Consider the following 19,508-nt stretch of genomic DNA (forward strand, 5'->3'; position numbering starts at 1 on the left):
AATGATGTATTCAAGGTTTAATATTGTACCATTTTTCATGAATGTGTTTTGGGTTTTGCGCCGATATTCCTGCCTATGGACAAAAGAAATTAACTTCATGCATTACACCCATGGGCTGCCAAACGCTTTAACCACACAACCGTTAACATGTTTCTGGAACTTCTAAAAGATGTTTTGGATCTGAAAAAATATTATTTACTAAAACGTGAGCTTTGTGTCTGTGTCCAGTAATGTACGTCAGCTCTCATGGAGAGGTTGTGGTGGTATGTTTTAGCCTCTTCCAAAATCATTTTCTGTACAAGAAGTTGATCCTTGCACCCCCAACATCCCTTTCTCGCTCCCTTCTGCTCTCTGTAAATATTGTCTGTGGAAGAGCAGTAAGATGGTACGAGGTTTTAAGATGACACGAGGTTAGTAAGAAGACACATTATTATCAACTAAAGACCTTCCTATTCCGTGAGCACTATGACTTTTGAACTATGTGCCGCTTTGAGCATACACGAGAGTATGGAATCTAGCGGGATACAAAACTACAGTATTGTTATTATTATTATTATTATTACAAGACAGTCCAGTGATCATGAGTTTCGATCTATGCATTTTGGATACGATGACATATGTCACCAAATCAGCGAGCCTGACCATCCGATCCCCAACCCGCTTACTACGACAAGCATGGTTTGCTGAAGACAAATTCTAACCCTGATTTTCACGGATCAATGTATGCTAGGCGTAATTAATAAAAGGTCAAACGATATATTACACACTTAACGAAAGGCTTTTCACCAATATCAGAGCTAAGAGTGTCACCATTATGTGTTGAGAAATGTGACACAGCGTGACACACGGACAAAAGTGTAAACTGCATTAGCAAACATCAGTTTATAGAACAAGCAGACAAAAGACAAGTATATTGGTGGCAACTTCTTCTTTATTGAATGCCGGGATACTTCTTATCTCTTCTTCAGGTGATTACAGACAGGAATGCAAAACAAATCATGTATACCGTAATTTAAAGGAAACCAGAGAGGTACATCTATATACAATCAATCACACAGGACCGATCAAAAGCAGTTATAAAAACGAAGATAACAGGGGTAAATTAAAGTCAGGTGACACAAACAACGAGGATAGGGAGATGTGAACACAGCTAATGAAGTAATAATTACATGTACAGGAAGCCAGATATGTACATGGTTCTATAATCAATCAGTGAGGACAGGTAAAATAGAAATTGTAAAAACAATGATGATAAGGAGGTATAAACACAACATAGTGATAGACAGCTAATTAAATGACAATAGAGGCGGCTTTTGTTTATCACAACTAACATTCAGTCTGTATTTGGACATGTTATATTTAGTATTATGTTCTACATCATGTTCACTTCCTGGATACCTACATTTTCGTTAGTTTACACCCTCTTAGTCCACCAGATATAGCAGAAACAAAACGTTCAATTTTCATTACTTGCATTATATTTTCAGACAGTATAGTAGAAAATACAGTCAAATGTACACAAAGATGCAGATTTAAGCGCCTATAGAGATGTCAAAGTGAAATAGACATCTTGATTGTTCTATGCATTAAATAGTAACACATTCGCGTAGACATACTTCCATATAGAATCACGTACCATTAAGTACAAAATAAATAACAAACGTTTGGATAGTGTAAATGGATGTTTTTGCCTTCAGTGTATATCACCCATGTTTTTATTACAGGACAAATCTTATGGATAACAACGTCTTGGATTTATTAAATGCCTTTGAAGAATCACCTATGTTTCTGTTCAGGTTAATAATGATGAATATAAGTGTGAATAAAAAGCTGATTGTTATATTGACAGGGCGTCATGTTTTGGCGATGACAGTTAATTTGGAAAGCAGATGAAGTAGGACCGTTTCATCTATCTGTTGTCTCCAGTATACAGCGACAAAAGTAACGCTAGAACCACATGGTTGGGGGTGACGATAGAGCCACATGTCTGGAAGTGAAGACAGAACCAAATGGCTTGAGGAGACGATAGAATCACAAGGCTAGATGAGGGGATCATCGTTTGTGCTAAACGGACTGAAGAGGCTTGAGAAGACGATAGAACCACATGGCTAGAGGAGATTGTAACGCAACATGGCTAGAAGAGATTACAACGCCACACGGCAAGATGTGACAATAGAGCCACAAGGCTAGATGAGGGGATCATCGTTTGTGCTAAACGGACTGAAGAGGCTTGAGAAGACGATAGAACCACATGGCTAGAGGAGATTGTAACGCAACATGGCTAGAAGAGATTACAACGCCACACGGCAAGATGTGACAATAGAGCCACAAGGCTAGATGAGGGGATCATCGTTTGTGCTAAACGGACTGAAGAGGCTTGAGAAGACGATAGAACCACATGGCTAGAGGAGATTGTAACGCAACATGGCTAGAAGAGATTACAACGCCACATGGCAAGATGTGACAATAGAGCCACAAGGCTAGATGAGGGGATCATCGTTTGTGCTAAACGGACTGAAGATATGACAAAGCATATACTTTATATATTTAAGTACATGTAACTAATGTGTGCTCAGGAACATGTTTTCGTCAGCCATTGTTTTCAACTAAATTATTCTTACGTAAGTTGACAACATATATTATGAACACAATTCGGTCAGTTTCGTGTAATTGGTCCTTTACATAGTCGTGGACATCGTCTGAATTGGCACATCTTCCCATCTTACGCAAATCTGTTTTTGATGACAACCTGATAGCGCTTAGGCAAACACGAGAAGCTTCCTTCTGGATCAAGGTCAGGGGTCACTCCGTCTGGTAGTCGAATCTCAAATGACCTCATGAACGAGGCCAAGACAACATGCAGTTCCGGTTTGGCCAACGATTCCGCCATGCAAGCTCTCTTGCCGACGGAGAAAGGCATCCAACTTTCACAATTCGATGCAAACCTTCCGCAACCGTCCAAGAAACGTTCGGGATTAAACACTTCCGGTTCCTTCCAGTGTCTGGGGTCATGGTGGATAGCGTAGATATTGGCCATCACCATCGTCCCCTTTGGAATCTCGCAGCCAGCTGAGGAAATATGTCGGAAAGAATTTCAAATTAAAAATACAATGAACAGTGCGAATGACTTCAGTGGGTGGCTGGGTTTGGGGCATATTAGTAAGTGAGGTAAGTTGTTCATAGCTTTCAACAGAATTTCAGGATAAAGAGACTAACGAAATAAGAAACTGCAAAAATCACTTAACCTCGGACTAAAAGACTAAGGGGAGGTTCGATCCTTCTGTCTGTGGATCCTGGACAGTTCATGAGATGCAATTCTGTTATTTGGCAATTCTAACTACGGTGCACATATCAGGAACATATATTTAACAGCATCACCTTGCACTATCAGTACTATGTTACTGCCAATGTTTTCAGACTCAAATGATAGCGCAAATCCTAACCTATTATAAATACGTATATTATTAACCCCTAAATCTATTATTAACATAGCGTTCTGTACTGCTCCCATCTTACCAACAGTTGTATCACAAGTGGTTGAGTGGGGGAGACTCAGAGGTGCCACTGTCCCTTTTCGCATGCTCTCATAGAGCACGGCATTGGTGTATGGCAGCATGTGTCGCTCCGACAGCATCGGCACTCGCCGTTCACCTGTCAATACAAATTGTTCCGAAACAATCCCTACTGACAGTTTATACTTTTAAACGAGTGGCTGACTAGTTGAACACTTCAGGCATTGACAGGTTTCCATAGACAATGTTAGTTGACAAAATTCGAGTGTTATCAGTTAATACAAATTCTTCAAATACAAATTAGGTATTTTTTTAACTTCACTGAAGCATGATGTCACTTTCCAAACAGCAGATATTGATTAATTACAAAATACAAAAGTACGATTATTTACAAGGATATTTACCACTAAGTAGATGATAGAAAAAGAAAATCTGGACCTAACTACTACTGTTTAGTAACAGGCAGTTTCATTTTAAATAATCAATGAATTTTATCCGCATATTCGTCTACCCGCAAATCCGGTCATCACGCCATGTCCAACCGATATAAGAAGTGTAAATTCTGGTGTTTGGTGCCGTGGAAAAGTTGGCAATTGTATTATTTTAATTAGATCTGGGATGTAACGTTCACATACCTTAAGGTACAATCGACCAGACATGTTCTATTGATATTACAAATTGAAGGAGGGTTGTCTAGTAGAGATGACAAGAGTAGAACTGAAGTACAATGCAACTCCATAATCTCACTAACCATGTGTGTTTATTTTTTCGCCAGGTGCACGACTTGGCTATTCATGTATTTGTGACAGGTGAGGCAGAGTGCGTGACCACTTACTGATTCAGTAACACCTATCTATGATATCGTCGGAGCCTTACAATTGTTTATTGAGATACATAAACGATAACAGACTTCCTGATACCAAGAATCAGTGATACGAGGTCCACGGTAAAATACGTGATTTTTTCCGTATTTAAGCCCATGGGCTTAAATTTTGATTTAAGACTTGAGCGTTAAAAATTGCGTCCCTTTCTAATCGCATGCCAAACCTCATTCTCTTCCCACAGAGGTTACTTGTCATATCTTCCTACGGACCTCTGTTCTAATACGGCCACATTTCGTGGTTTTCATAACATCCCCTATCGGCGAAAATGGCAGCAGATTTATCTCCCTTTTTCTGTTCAATCAGAACACGTGTTACATTGACCTAGATTCAACTTGACAAATACAAGCAATGTGGGGAAACAAATATGACATGACTGAGAGCTGTCTAAAAGAAACATTTGAGTATCGCACTCGGGAAGTGGTTCTAGTTTTCACGATGCTTACGGAAATTACCGAGATCTTGCGAACGATCACTTTTGAAACAAGGTCGCTGATTGCACTACTAAATCCGACTGCCTCCAATCACGAGTCTTGAACATTCGCACCATGAAAGGGTCGTATTAGAACAGAGGTTAGGTAGGAAGGTATGACAAGCAACCACTGTGGGATGGCCGAACCTGGACGTTTTCAACGTTAGAGCACGTGAAGTTTGAGGTTTGCAGAACATAGAGGGCCCTTATTGGTGACAGAAATTGATCATCTTAACTCCTTTCAGTTGTAGTTCAATGAACCGTGTTGTCATTGAGCATATTCCACGTGTGTGTGCAAAACCGTGTAAGTTTTTATAAGAAGGTGCGGAGTCAAGTCCAGGTATATGACATTCGACCAAGACCAAATTACCTCTTTTACTTGTTGATACTGAAGTTGACTAATCATTTTATAAACATTTAATCATGTCAAGGAAATCTGTCACTCTTTCTTAGAAGCCTGACATTGCAAAACAGAATAAGAATGACTTTGGAAGTAAATAATGTATTTCTGAATATGGATGAAACACTGGATAATACTTTGAACTTCATGTATTGAATTAATTAGATAGAACTGTATCATTTATGTTCACATTTCCTAACTCAAGTAAACGTTTTTATGACTTTCAATTTTAAAATTACATAGCAGTTTCCTAATTAAAGATTTCAAACAAAAATTAAAATTTAGAACAGTGATTTCTCGGGGCTTAAATTGCGGAGATTCCCGGTATACTATATGTGCTAAATGCCTTACTCCAAACTGAGTACCAGTGTTATGCTGCGGGTAACTAGGCGACCAGAGCATTACGACAGGAGTTACTACTCTATATGTTGTAGGGGTGTACAGCACAGCTTCCTGCTTTGGGACACTTGGGTTGATCCTTGTCGCAGGTGCTGCATCTTTCAGCATCGGTGGCAAATGCTGTCTGTGATAAATTTAACAAATTCCAGTTTAAAAATGACACTGACACGAAATGACTTGACTTCTAAATGTTTTCCTACCCAACACACTGTCCACTTCCGCATGCAGTTTCGCCTGTACTTCCGGGTATGCGGCTAGATACAGGGCTGTCCAGTACAGAGTCTGTCGAGACGTGTCCAGTCCCGCTGTCGGGGAAATGTTTATAACGTAAATTTCGGTACAGATTTTTAAAAGACAGTAAAATGTAAACAGCAAATGAAGATTTAATAATCACAGTTTAAGTATGGTATGTCTTTACAGTTATGTTCGATCTTGAAGATACATAATTCTATAATGACAAAAACAAAACAAAACAAAATAATGCTGCCTGATCAATTTACCTATATGTTTCAAACATATTTGTTTCAAATAGTAGCGAAGCTTTTGAAAAACGTGATAAATGTTTTGATTACCTATGAAAACATCTGCCACTGTCTGACCGAGATGCGTGTTGGTGAACTGCGCAAGTAGCTCGGGATCCTCCTCCTCCTCAGCCTCTTTCTGGGCAATCAACATGGCGTCTGTGAAGTCACGTCGTGTATCTGAAAATCCAACGATTACCAAGTCTTGTGGAAGTATTGACACAAGATAAATATTATACATGAAGCATGTGTGTTTTGTTGATTTTTTTGAAATTTGTATATCTTATACCTGTAAAGTTAACCATTTCATCAAAATCTGCACGATGGCCTTAACTCAAATTTTCTCAAAGCAGGGGTCCAGTCAAAGGAATGTCATCATATACATGTATAGCATCATGCAGGTATGTAGGTTGAAGTGGTTATCTAATTATTTTGTTCAGACAAGAGTGTGAATATATGGATGGGCTTCCCACCCACCTCAGGGTATTAAAGCTTCAGAAATGAGGAATTTCCATATGTGGCCAGCGCGTTCTGATATGGAATGCAAAGTTTCTTTGGAATTCTATATCATTCTATATAATATCTGCTACATGATAACATTGTACAGCCCCATGTCCACTATCCAATGGTGCTAAGAATATCAAGCATACATTGTTCATGATTTAACTTTAACGCACTGACGCACTGATCTGACGCACTGATCATTGATCACATGAATGTCTGGTCCTGAGCAAATTATTTACAGACGGCCTCCATACAAGCAGAATATTGCCTATTGCGGCGTAAAGCAAACAAACCAACAAACGCTTTATAGAATATTTACCTGCACTAAACGTTTGTCTGTGTGCGTTGATCCTCTTGTAAATGAAGTCAAGCAACTCAGCGTTTATCTTCATGATATTCCTGAATTTCGCTGTTGGATAAAGTCTTAAAGGAGGGAATATATCTTCCAAGATCCCATTTGCTGTTTCCTCTGTGATGATGTCAAGTCCTTTACAGACGCTCAAGAACTCTTCATTGTCCGATGAAAACCTAACACAAAATATTGATAGTTTTTATACACTCCGCTATCCTCCCTATTCCGGGTTAATCGGGAATGGGTCTGTTGCAATGAGTCTAGACCATTCTAGTGTTTGACGGCAGGAACATCGACCTACGCAAATGTGGCACGAAGCTATTGGGATTCTAAGATGCTTGAAAGATGGTGAGAGATCAAAGGTGCCGACAATACCTTATCAGCCGATAATGTGCACTTTTTGCATCAGGTCACAATGTGTTGACGTCATTGCGCCATTCCAGTCTGCCCCCTCGTAATCGAACGTTTTTGCATTACATACGTCACAATGTAACCGACGTCAAAAAATTAGTTGCCATCGGCTCGTACAGCCTAGTACTGTAAACAGGCTTCGTTGCATCCCATTTCATGGTTTGCAGTTGTATCACACAGCTAACATCACTGGTGGAAACAATACGTCTCATAGTTCGACTCAAAATTTTACAGAGGCATGGCAATGTTTGCAATGTTTACATTCCCACAAAACAATCGTGGAATGTCGCATGACTAGTCAGCCTCAGCTGAATGTACTGATCTAAACTTTCGTTGGTAGTAGAAATGAGACGGTCATATTGCCTTGTATGGTTTAAGAGAATCACAAATGTAAATAAATTAAAATCATCTAGAGAAGATATTTAACCTGAACATAAACCGTCACCAAACTGTTCATCATTTGTTTTTCAAGTAACGTTCGTCTGAACGTCTTAAGCGCGTCAGTCAGCCCTGTGCGAGGATTCTTAATTTAGGTCACAGACACCGTCGTTTGTTTTCTGCCAAAGATTAATCGAAATTGCGCTTAGAAATTATTAAATACGACATCTTAGAAAAGAAATACAGTTCGTTCTACCACCATGTATAGTGTAATAAAGCACACTTTCGCCCTGAACTATTATATCGTTAAAGCACTCGGACGCTTGAATTCAAGTCAGCGGAACTGACCACCTGATGCCTTCATTTGCAACTTAGGATAAAAAATAATGCTGAGGACCAGTTCTGTGTCGAATCTTCAAACGATCAGCACACATGCCAACGTACATATTGCAGAGGTTGTTCACAAGTGCATGGTACATGTACTTCGGTACAAAAGTCGGGAAATATACAAACCTCATTGAACAGATGTGACCGTTGTAAGAAAAAAAAAGTGTGATCACATTCAAGTCATGCAGAAATGTCAGAATAAAGGGCAATACCTGCAGATTCAATATCCCAGCAGTGGCAGACATGTTTAAACAGAGGATCATGATTCTGAGAGCATATCCAGCAATCATCAGCAAGTTGTAGAAAATGTAAACATTGTATTAGTGTGTTGATCTAACGCGAAGACAAAAGACGTACAGAGTGCAGCTTTCATACAATTTTGTCAAACAATTATATCATTTCATGCGAATATATCTTATCGATCCTAATATCGCAGTCCATGTATTCCATGAAATTTCTTTTCACCGGAAATAAACACAAAGTGAACCGTTAGAAATATGAAATAACTTTTATGTTCCTCACTTCTCATCGAAGCAGATCTTGCTGATGATGTTGAAGATGGCGAGGTTGAAGTAGTTGTAGATATCAACCGACCCCGTCTCTTTCCCCATCTCCGCCGTCACAAATTCCATAACCTCAGCTATCGTGTCCTGAAACCTCTCGCCTTTCATGTAGTACCTACAAAACAAAACGCTTTCAAAGTTCTAGTTTACCGATGTTACCCCAGTGTCTCCAGTGTTCCAGTATTAACGTCATTCTTGTCTGACTTTTCATAAGTATGAAAAATATACGCGACAAAATCTTTCCACAATCTTAAGAAATCTCTGCTGAATGCAGAATTCTAACAATGTTTTGAGCATGTGTTCATGTGTTCACGAAAACCTGAAGCCACCCTGCACTACCGGCAGTACCCGTTAGAAGTAAACACAAACCTGAAGCCACCCTGCACTACCGATGGCACCCGACAGAAGCAAATACAAACCTGAATCCACTCTGCACTACCGGTGGCACCCAACAGAAGCAAATACAGAGGCATAAGGCGATAAGATACGCAATGTCTGCTCTTGTTTCTCGACTTACTTGAGAGCCCTCAGCGCTATTTTTCGATGGAGTTGCCACGTCGGTCCATAATCTGTGAAAGCAATGTCCTTGCCTCCCTCGGTTATAGCCAGTGCTTAAAATAGTCACATGAACAGTGGACTCAACACAAAGAATGTACACTTTGTATGACTTCACAGTGATTGCATATATACTTTCCAAAGTTTATAGAAATTGTAAACTTATACATAAGTTGTGTTTACCATCACATGTTGAGTGGAAAACATAAACTGCGCATGCAATAATTCATTGTGCTGGTTTGCATACATTATTTTTTTTATGTTCTTTACTGAACAAACCTGAGAACGTCTGTGGCCGACCAGCAAAGTCCACAGACTTCCCTACGAACGCTTCCTGGATCACCTCCACGTTGTTGAGAAACACACAGCGTACGGGACCTACAAGGAACAAGTCATGCTGACAGTCGCTAGTAACATCCAACCGATTTTGTGACAGTACTTTGGACCAGTGAAGATCCGAGTTATGAAGCTAGAATATTGCTGAGTGCGACGTACCTTCTTAATCTCAAGCTTTTCAGTCAACGAGTATATTGAATTTTATTAAATATATTAAATAACAGCTCACGATATATACACATATATGTATGTGAGAGAGGGAGCAGATTTAAAACTATTTTAGCTCTTGAATATTTTTTATCAATATGTATTGCAGACAGAAAACTTAATATATACGTAATAATGCGACGTAATATATTTAATCAGAAATGTTATGAAATGAGACGTTTAGAGTGTAATGAAGAAAAACGGCGAAATATTAATCTAACGCATACATCTGTCCATCGTGCAGTGTGGGAGTGGAAGATGAATACCACTTTTTATGTTTGTAATGTTTATTAAAATATTATATTCTTAAATCAAAATATTTACCATCTGTATTTGTCATTATTTGCTAATATCGAGACATTTCTGAGAAAATTATGTACACCGTTATATCATGCATACAAACTAACGGACTCAGAGTACTTGCCATTTTATTAACATATATTTGTATTATTGTAACCCCAAACTTTATTATTGTATACATGTGTAATATATGTGAAATGTGTGTATATGTCGTGCCTGTGACAATTAATAAGACTAGATTTGAAGTACCGGGAGTTGATGTAGTCTTAGACCTAAGGTCTCAGTAAAGAACTGACAGATCGCCATTAATCTTGTCCGGTTACGTTGAATGAATGAGCACGGTTCGTCGTACATTTTCGCAATATTCCAGCAATCACCACGACAGGTGCACTATGAGTTAGCTGCACGTATTGAATCCATCAGGATACCGAACCCAGGGCTTCAGACACACTGGATTTGAAGCCACTCTCTTAGGACAACAACATGCAAAAAGGACTCGACGCTGTACAGTGAAATATAGCACAGGTAATTGCACCTCAAACGTGACTGGAGGGATATCGAGTTTACTTGTCTTTATATCATTATAGTGATATCACTGAAACCCAGAACAATTTAAACCAATCAGAAAGCTGTTTTACCAAGGTCAAGGGTAATCACCGGGCCGTACTTCTTTTCCAGCTGCACCAACATCCGGTACAGTGACTTGTTTTGTATAGCTGCAATGGATTGTAAGAAAGCACATGTATTTTGATTTTTTTTAAATGTTGAAAATATTTATATCTAGACAAAGCTACTCTTAAAATTCCAAGTCTTAAAGGCATGTAACTTTGAAATCTGAAATGTATTTATGTCTTTAAATTCAAAGTTTATAGATTGTTCGTGTAGACTCAAACTCAGAGCTGTTTCAAATTTGGAGACTTCAAATTATCAACATTTTCCGTCTGCTTTGGTGTTCAACATACCTAGAATGTTGCCAAGCAACGGCAGACCACGTGGTCCTGGTGGAAACTTGTAACGTTTCCGGGTCATGAAATACACCATTACAGTCGCTGCCAAAACCAGCATAAGCGTGATCCGGTACTCCAAAACGGCTGAACTGATCCATTCCAAAGCTCCAGCCATGGTGTTTGACTAAATTGAAAACAAGCGTCACCAGAAAAAGACAAATCCCCTTGTAGACACGAAAGAATCTATCATATGACTATTACTTTATTCAAGCTTGGTACCTCAGAGCCTTTAGATTTGTCTAATCTTTCTGTCCGAATGCAAGAATAGCATGAAGTATATAAATGTACCATGTAATTGAGATTTGGAAGTCGTTATCACCCGTTAAGACCCTCAAGCGAGTAGTTCACGTACATTTCCTATTGTCCAACGACTGATGAGTCAAAAGCACCAACCAGATGCTGTGTCACCTAATGCAGTGAAAATGGCCCAGAAATATTCTCTGAAACCGCACAGATTTTGAGACACATACAAATTGAAAAGATGAGTAATAGCAGGAACTTACTATTACGAAGGCAGATCCGCTGCAGAATAGTCTATGTTTCAAAGTGTTCAGCTAAAGCGACACATGAATCCACACAGTGATCACGTGACGTTTCGCTCACGGGGTAGAGAATCATGGTATGGTTCATTGGGCACGCGGTCAGGTCAACATCCAACACGCTTTTATGGAAATAAATGTTCCATTGATATAAATAATACTTTTCCTTGTTATACATTTACTGGAGCAGATCCAAAAACGAAGAAACTCGTCACTACATTAAAGCACAAGATCAAGAACAACAGATATGATGTGCAATGTATTGGTGTAAACCTCACGCTACGTCACCTAGCCCTGTCCACTTGAACTCATGTAAACCCCCAAATACCAAGTCAGCCATTCGTGAACATCTTTACACAAACAGACGTGGGTCGTCTCGGCCTCCTGTGAAATGACGGTCTGGGTGAGCGTTGGTGACTCAGCGAGAAGAGCGCCACAATCTTGTACAGAGATATATATACATATATATACATACATACATACATACATACATACATACATACATACATACATACATATATATATATACGTATACGTATACGTATATGTATGTATGTATGTATGTATGTATGTATGTATGTATGTATGTATGTATGTATGTATGTATGTATGTATGTATGTATATATATATATATATATGTATGTATGTGTGTGTGTGTATATATATATATATATATATATATATATATATATATATATATATATATATATATATATATATATATATATATATATGCGTGCGTGCGTGCGTGCGTGCGTGCGTGCGTGCGTGCGTGCGTGCGTGTGAAATTACTCATTCTGAAATTAGCCAAACACGACAGGGAGGGTTAATGTTTGCACATATGAGATCTATCATGTGCAACAATGATTTATGGGAATAAACTTTTTCTCCTTGATGCAGTGAGTGAGCTTGGGACAGTATCCCAGGTATATCAGCTTACATGTAATGTCGGCGGGAAAGCCGTGAGCATTATTACTTTGTGAAAAAACAGGTAGCGTGCTACACACAACACACCCAGAATTAATGTTTTGGTTGTTTGTTTGAAGGCATTATATCACACCGCACTTCTCTGAAAATAAATAATGACACTCGATATTGACCAGTAAAGATCCAGGATAGAATGGGCCTTTATCAACCGAAAAGCAACAATGCTTGTCATAAGAGGCGACTGACGGTATCGGATGGTCAGGCTCGCTGACACATGCCATCGGTTCCCAGTTGAGCAGATTGATGGCCATGCTTTCGATCACTAGATTGTCTGGTCCAGACACGGTTATGTACAGACTAGCACCAATCTACCTTACTGAGATACGATGGCGTGCGGCGTAGATTGTTGCTCATGTTATTACTGGCCTATCTGGTCAAGACTCCATTAACGTACATTTAAACAGTAAGTACTTTCCAACATGGTTTCTGGCGAGATAAAGTGACGCACCTCTCCACCGCATCATGCGACATGTTAGACAACTGGGCTAACCCCTAACACCTAACTGAACTGAATTACCCACCTGTACCAAACTCACTCTTAGTCTTCCTCACGTGGACATTAGACATTTTATAACCCTATTGTAAAACACCCCCACAGTATTTGAACAAGTATACCTGCTCTACCTTTATGCACATCATATAAACTCCTAGCTGTATTTGTCAACCCTTGTAACTAGTCATAAACAACTTTGACACATCCGACAAACTCTCTACAAGGCCTCCGGTGTTAATCAACTCAGAACATCAAATACTGACACTTAACATCGTCTCTATTTGTTTTGTTTCTCCCTAAAGCATGGTTTTGCGACGCTCGTGAAAGAAACCCAAGTAGGGCCTCAGTTATTTACCTCGTCTCGGTAGGCACCTGGGGCATGTGAACAGCCTCAGTTGTACATTTCACCTGTGGAGACGGAAGAGGAGATAACTGAGATTCGCAATTGTAAGTGAACCTGTTCAACACACCGTTCCTATATACTGCGTATGTTGCATTGTACACTCTGTGTGCTCATTGAATGAAGACATTAAGGTGCAACGTGTCTGTTGTGGAGGGACTGGCCCCAATGTTACGTGACCGAAGAGCAAGCAACGGCCTGGGTCACGGCGAAAGAGGCCAGGCATTGTGGGAAGCCTGTGATGAATATCTATTACAAGCCGTCGACAGTTATGCCGTAATGACAACTTTGCCATTGATGCTCCGAAACAATAATTTGTTAATGTAGAACCCATGTGATGCTTACACCCATATAATGATCACGTTTAAATCTTATTACATCGTACATTGTACACACAGCCAGAACTTACACTGTCTGCATATGTCATATATACTTTTCATACCATGGATTTTAAAGAGTAGAACTATGATGTCTTACTTGATGTATCTCATTACATACTCATTGTATACTCAAGACTTGGGGAGCGAACACTTTCAGATCTATCTATCTATCTATCTATCTATCTATCTATCTATCTATCTATCTATCTATCTATCTATCTAGTGGGTGTGAGAGAGTGTTGGGTGGGGAGTAGGGAATGGGTGTGTGTGTTGTGTAAGTGATACTCTATATAAAAACATCTGTTTGATACCACCGCTGCCATCAAGTACGTTACGATCGGGAGCGTTTCGACACTGGGGGATATGTTGGACTGCCAACCAGGAGCTGTGTGGTACATATGACATGAGTTCACTTCATGGTGACAGACATATATACACAGCCTAAAATAGACAATCCGTGCTGTACAAGTAGCTCTACCTATTACTGCCACGGTGTATTCAGCTGGTTGTTTTCCTGATACGCATGGCAAGGGTAAAACCACGTCCGTCTGATTAAATGAGTATTATATAAATTGTAAATATATTTTTGTGAGAGTAGCATTGGTGAAGTTGTCTTGAAGTGAAAACTGTTGGTGACTGCTTGTAATAGTTAACAGATATTCGTCACTGGACATCACACAGGCTTCCCTCAACGCCTGGCCTCAATCATCGTGACCTAGGCCATTGCTTGCTTTTCAGTATTACTACCACCAATAATAATACCAAGGTCCTAGTTTTATAAGCATACATTGTACATAGATACATTATTAGATTTGATTTGTTTGCTAATGTAAATTTGCAAGAGAAAGTTTACAAGGAAAAACTGGATTAGATGAATATTATAAACGCCATGAAAACGTTCTGCTGAAAACAGCCGCTGAAACACTTTGGACTGAATATTTGAAAAACAAGTGCATGTATATCACTCCTTAAAATACATCACCCCTAAATTGCAGTATTTGTTGGCTTCATTATCCTCGTCAACAAATATGTGTGTATATATTTGCTCGTCAGTGTATCTACACACAAAGTAAGATAGCAGTTTGACTTGAAATGAAACCGACTTAACAAGTGCAGAAAATATTATACTGACTTTATTGCGTACCGAAGTGCGAGTTTTAAAATTTACAGTGAGTTATAGGGTTTTGTTTTTGTATATATGTAAGTGGTTAAAATATATGTTTTTACAAAGAAAACATTTTCTTCAAACGGGAAGCACCGAGTAAACCGGTTTTCTCTCTCACTGTGCACGTTGTTTTAATGCATGTAACGTGAGTACACGTGACAGTATCAGATGTCTGAGACAACGGGTTCACCCATGTGTGTCGGTATATAGCCGGTGGGTAGCACAAGGTCACCAGTGTACACGAGTGTGTAAACTCTGCGGTAACGTTGTATAAAGTCAAGCTTTATCAAAACAGCACATATGACAACTGCTGGTGGCGATTTATCTTCACACACGGAAGTCACTGGACGATAACAAAAACAGTGTACGCACTATACATAAAACCCATAGTCCAAGAAACCGCCTCTACTGTTCAGGTATGCATTTAGTCTTAAATAATCATATTCATATTGGGCGTTTGCGACACCGTTTAGATAATAGACGAGAGCTGAGCATTTTCATTAGCAACGCCATTACTTGTATTAGGTAACACAACTTGCTCAAATTCTGTCTACTTTTATTCTGGACCTTATGTTGTAATACGACATTCATCTTATTATTGGTGTGTACCTAAATTATATTAAATGGTTATGTTTAATTGGATGTATTACAGCTGCGTTTGCCCTTTAACTGCACAATAAACGTTGTCATTTTCGCTGACATTACTGTGTGATAATGATTAATTTTACAATGACATGCTCATAATATGCTCGACTTTCAGCAAGTGTGTTGGTCTATAGCTATTAATGTGGAAATGATGTTCTCGCTTTTATTTTAGCGGTAGGTCTTATTTCAGATATAGGGGGTTTGTTAAGGACACACGTCGGTGTTTGTGCATCTAAGTTACGTAAGGTCAACATTTCCCCGGGGACATTGTTTTATGATCTGTGAGGGGTATGCTAATTTCTTATCGGATGTAAATATGGCGGAGATAACAAAGGGTCTGTTTCACGTGTTGTAAAGTATCATGGTTAGGGGGCGCAGATCCGGGCTACCCCCGGGCATTAAAAATAACGGGTTAGGGGCAGGTGCTTGTACTGAGTGTATACAAACAGGCGATGTCAGTGTCGAACTAAAGCAGGTCTTGCTCAGTCGTGATATATTCAGAGGCTTATATTGTGAGAGGTATGTGACATTTATAGCTCTACTGCAACAGCAACAGAAACGCTGTTCTGGCTTATTTTTGACAAGTGTTTGAATAGAAGACATAAACACGAACTCTTATGGTAATTTCATTTTTCGAAAAGTGCCTTTTGCTGTTTCGCACATGTGTCTGTGTCTTGATGCTTTGTATGTTACCTTACGCTACGTCATGTTTAAAGGGTTACTTTTCACTAGGGGCGGTGGGGTAGCCTACTAGTTAAAGCATTCGCTCGTCACGCCGAATACATGGGTTCGATTCCACACATGGATGCAATGTGTGAAGCCCGTTTTCCGTTACACGTGGAACATTTTGGTTTAAGGAAAATACCGTTCTGATACTTGCTTCAGAAAGTATATATATATATATATATATATATATATATATATATATATATATATATATATATATATATATATATATATATATATATATATATTGTTGATAGTAATAAATATACCCATCACAATTGAAAAGGAGCACTATGGAGATGGGAAACTCAAATCCCGAACCTGAGGAAATCTAGAATTGCTTCGTTTGGGGCTTTAGCAGGGAGGGTTAGGCAGCAGGGAAAGTAATGTGGTTCAGGGATTGGGAGACACTCGTTTGGTGTCGTCACTAATATTCGTGTCGTGTCTTAGGAGGCGACCAACGGGAGATCGGGGGCACGCGCACTGACTTGGTTGATGCATATCATTGTATCTCAGTTGTGTAAATCGATGCTCATGCTGTTGATCACCGGATTGTCTCGCCCAGACTCGATTATTTACATACCTTTGTCATGTATCTGAAATATTGCTGAATGCGTAGTTAAATAACAAACAGCCTACCAATCTCATATTTGTCACTACCTCTTTGTATTATCCAAATCATTGTGGCAGATGACAGAGACAGGTTGTTCTCCAAAACTGTTATAGTTTTACAGCAAGTGACAGAAATTGTATATTCTCAAGAATGTGATCTTCCATAGTTGATGCCTACAGAGAGGGGCGTTGGGGTATCGCAGTAGTCATTCACGACTAAGACACGCCATGATATTGCTGGAATAGCGATAAGGACGGCGTAAAACAATACTCACTCACTTAGTAACGTTTACACTGTGCAACACTGTTGCACCTCGCTGACGTTAACGTCATACGCCATTTAGGTTGGCGGTGATGGTTTGGAGATTTTACGTTCTCTTATTTTACATTCTGATTTGGGGGGTGAGTGAGTGAGGTTAGTGTTACGCCGCATTGAGCAACATTCCAGCTATATGGCAGTGGTCGACTCATATGTTTTATGACTAGATTTTCTTGTCAGAGCACGCGCGTTGTACATGGAGTTATTTTAGTAACAGTTACAATTCATTAAGGCGATACACAGTTAACCCCATGTGTCGCATCCGGGGAATACACTATTATGGTCGTAACATCAACATGGGTAGCCTTAAATATGATCGTATACAGACAGTCTGTTGATCACCAACAACGGATAAACAATGGTAGACCAAAGACGTTTTGCCACACTCTTCTTTCTTCCGACCATGGCGTGTTCACGATATGGGCATTCCATAAGTTCTTAAGTGTGTATGTTTTCGGAGGTAAATACCGTCTGTGTGCTGGATAACAGAATCATTTTCAAAAAGGTTGAATGCATTCAAGATGGTTCCGCTAAAAGATACGTCATTCTATTTCACAGGTTATCTGCATGGGCAATTGGTGCTGAAGTGATTCCAACAGGACAACATGCTACCGGCAGCTTTCTACGAGTTGTCCCAGATGTGGCAATGTGCCATCATCGGCATCACAGCCGGGTTGTTCACCTTGTTTTGGACACGCCCTGTCCCACGACTACCCCCGGGGCCCAGGGGTCTTCCATTACTTGGCAGTCTTCTAGGTAGGCAGAGTCCACACCCACATGCTTCGTTTGACCAGTGTTCAAGGTGCTCCTGTAGACCTTAATGTTGTTTGGCTGGGTTTGTCCATTCATAAGCGGATATTGAGTTATGTTATTTTCTTCATTCTAACAAACGGGATCAGATGGTCAGACTTGTTGACTTGGTTGACACATGTCATCGTATACCAGTTGGTCATGCAGTTGATCACTGGATTGGCTGATCCAGACTGGATTATTTACATGCCGCCGCTATATACTGGAATATGAGCGGCGTAAAACAACAGATCAATCAACAAGAATGGCAATTCCGCAGGAGCAAACATATAAATTTCGAGCAAATGACAATCTGTAAATGAAGGAACATTGAGCAGAAATGCAAGCAAATGTTTGAAATCTTTCATAGTCATACCACTGCAGTTGCTGCAAGAGAGTTCTATTCAAACAATGAACAGTGGCCATTATTCCTGACCATTGGATGTTGTTTATGTTCACAGATTTAAAGGACGACACGCTCGAGACGCTGTATGACTGGGCAAGATATTTTGGACCCTATATGACTGTTTACAAAGGTATAGCCAGATTTGAAGAAAATGTTTTAAATGATCCATTCTGATAATGGTGGAAATGCGTGTGATCCGCTACAGCATTCATTGCAGTTGCATGTATCATGTTATCGGTGTGGTAGCCTGATGACAGAAGTGCGGGTTCGATCCCACAAATGGACTCAACGTGTAACGTTCCTATATTGTCCCAAGTCACACCCTCTGATAGTATTAATAAACGTACATACGTCTATATTTGGATTGCACAGTGAACCCTCATAACCTTCGTATCGTTAGACGGAACCTACTTACAAACAACAACATCATTTCTAATGAGACAGGGTCTGTGGCGTAGGCTAGTGGTTAACAAGTTCGTTCGTCACGCTGACGACCCGGGATAATTTTTAATTACATCTTAAGGGGATGTGATAATGGCTATAAGTATATCTAATGGTTGTGTCTATGAGTACAGGTCGTGTTGCCACGATTTATCTGAATACAAGAGAGGCCGTGGATGAAGCATTCGTCAAACAACAGTCTGCATTCACAGCCCGGCCACAGTCTCACTCAGGTAACTATTGGACGCTGACGTCAGCAACTGAACTTAAAGACAACAAACAACAAAACAACATTCATCCAAACTAATTCTTTACGTCCGTTTAACTTTGACTTGTATATCCTCGCAGTTACAACGATGACCTGCGGTCAGAAGGGCATCCAGTTCTCGGACTACACGCCAATTCTGAAGCACCAGCGGA

At 39.7% G+C, this 19,508-nt stretch overlaps 2 protein-coding genes across 5 annotated transcripts in view; one reads left to right on the forward strand and one right to left on the reverse strand.

The window, feature by feature from the left end:
* Positions 1-911: 911 nt before the first annotated feature.
* On the reverse strand, positions 912-11,774 carry LOC137297046 (cytochrome P450 1A5-like). The gene is made up of 11 exons (XM_067828999.1): positions 11,689-11,774; positions 11,141-11,309; positions 10,817-10,894; positions 9,615-9,713; positions 9,298-9,391; positions 8,740-8,895; positions 7,009-7,217; positions 6,237-6,365; positions 5,865-5,969; positions 3,517-3,651; positions 912-3,069 (listed from the first exon to the last, which is right to left on the reverse strand). Exons 2-11 carry the CDS (start codon positions 11,298-11,300, stop codon positions 2,723-2,725), a joined length of 1,512 nt encoding a protein of 503 aa, XP_067685100.1. The 5' UTR covers positions 11,301-11,309; positions 11,689-11,774; the 3' UTR covers positions 912-2,722.
* Positions 11,775-13,571: 1,797 nt separating this feature from the next.
* The window catches only part of LOC137295885 (cytochrome P450 1A5-like), an 11,463-nt gene continuing 5,526 nt past the window's right edge, over positions 13,572-19,508 (forward strand). The window contains exons 1-5 of one of the 4 annotated variants that reach the window (XM_067827450.1): positions 13,572-13,652; positions 18,011-18,208; positions 18,703-18,777; positions 19,223-19,321; positions 19,437-19,508. The exon at positions 19,437-19,508 is cut by the window's right edge and continues 22 nt beyond it. In XM_067827450.1, coding sequence (XP_067683551.1) covers positions 18,058-18,208; positions 18,703-18,777; positions 19,223-19,321; positions 19,437-19,508 — 397 coding nt within the window. In that variant the 5' untranslated portion in view covers positions 13,572-13,652; positions 18,011-18,057. Of the gene's footprint in view, positions 13,653-15,372; positions 15,567-18,010; positions 18,209-18,702; positions 18,778-19,222; positions 19,322-19,436 lie in introns of those variants that run through there. The other 3 variants (XM_067827448.1, XM_067827449.1, XM_067827447.1) reach the window with 3 other exon arrangements.

This window comes from Haliotis asinina, chromosome 9 (assembly GCF_037392515.1).
Source record: "Haliotis asinina isolate JCU_RB_2024 chromosome 9, JCU_Hal_asi_v2, whole genome shotgun sequence".
NCBI classification, from domain to species: Eukaryota; Metazoa; Mollusca; class Gastropoda; order Lepetellida; family Haliotidae; genus Haliotis; species Haliotis asinina.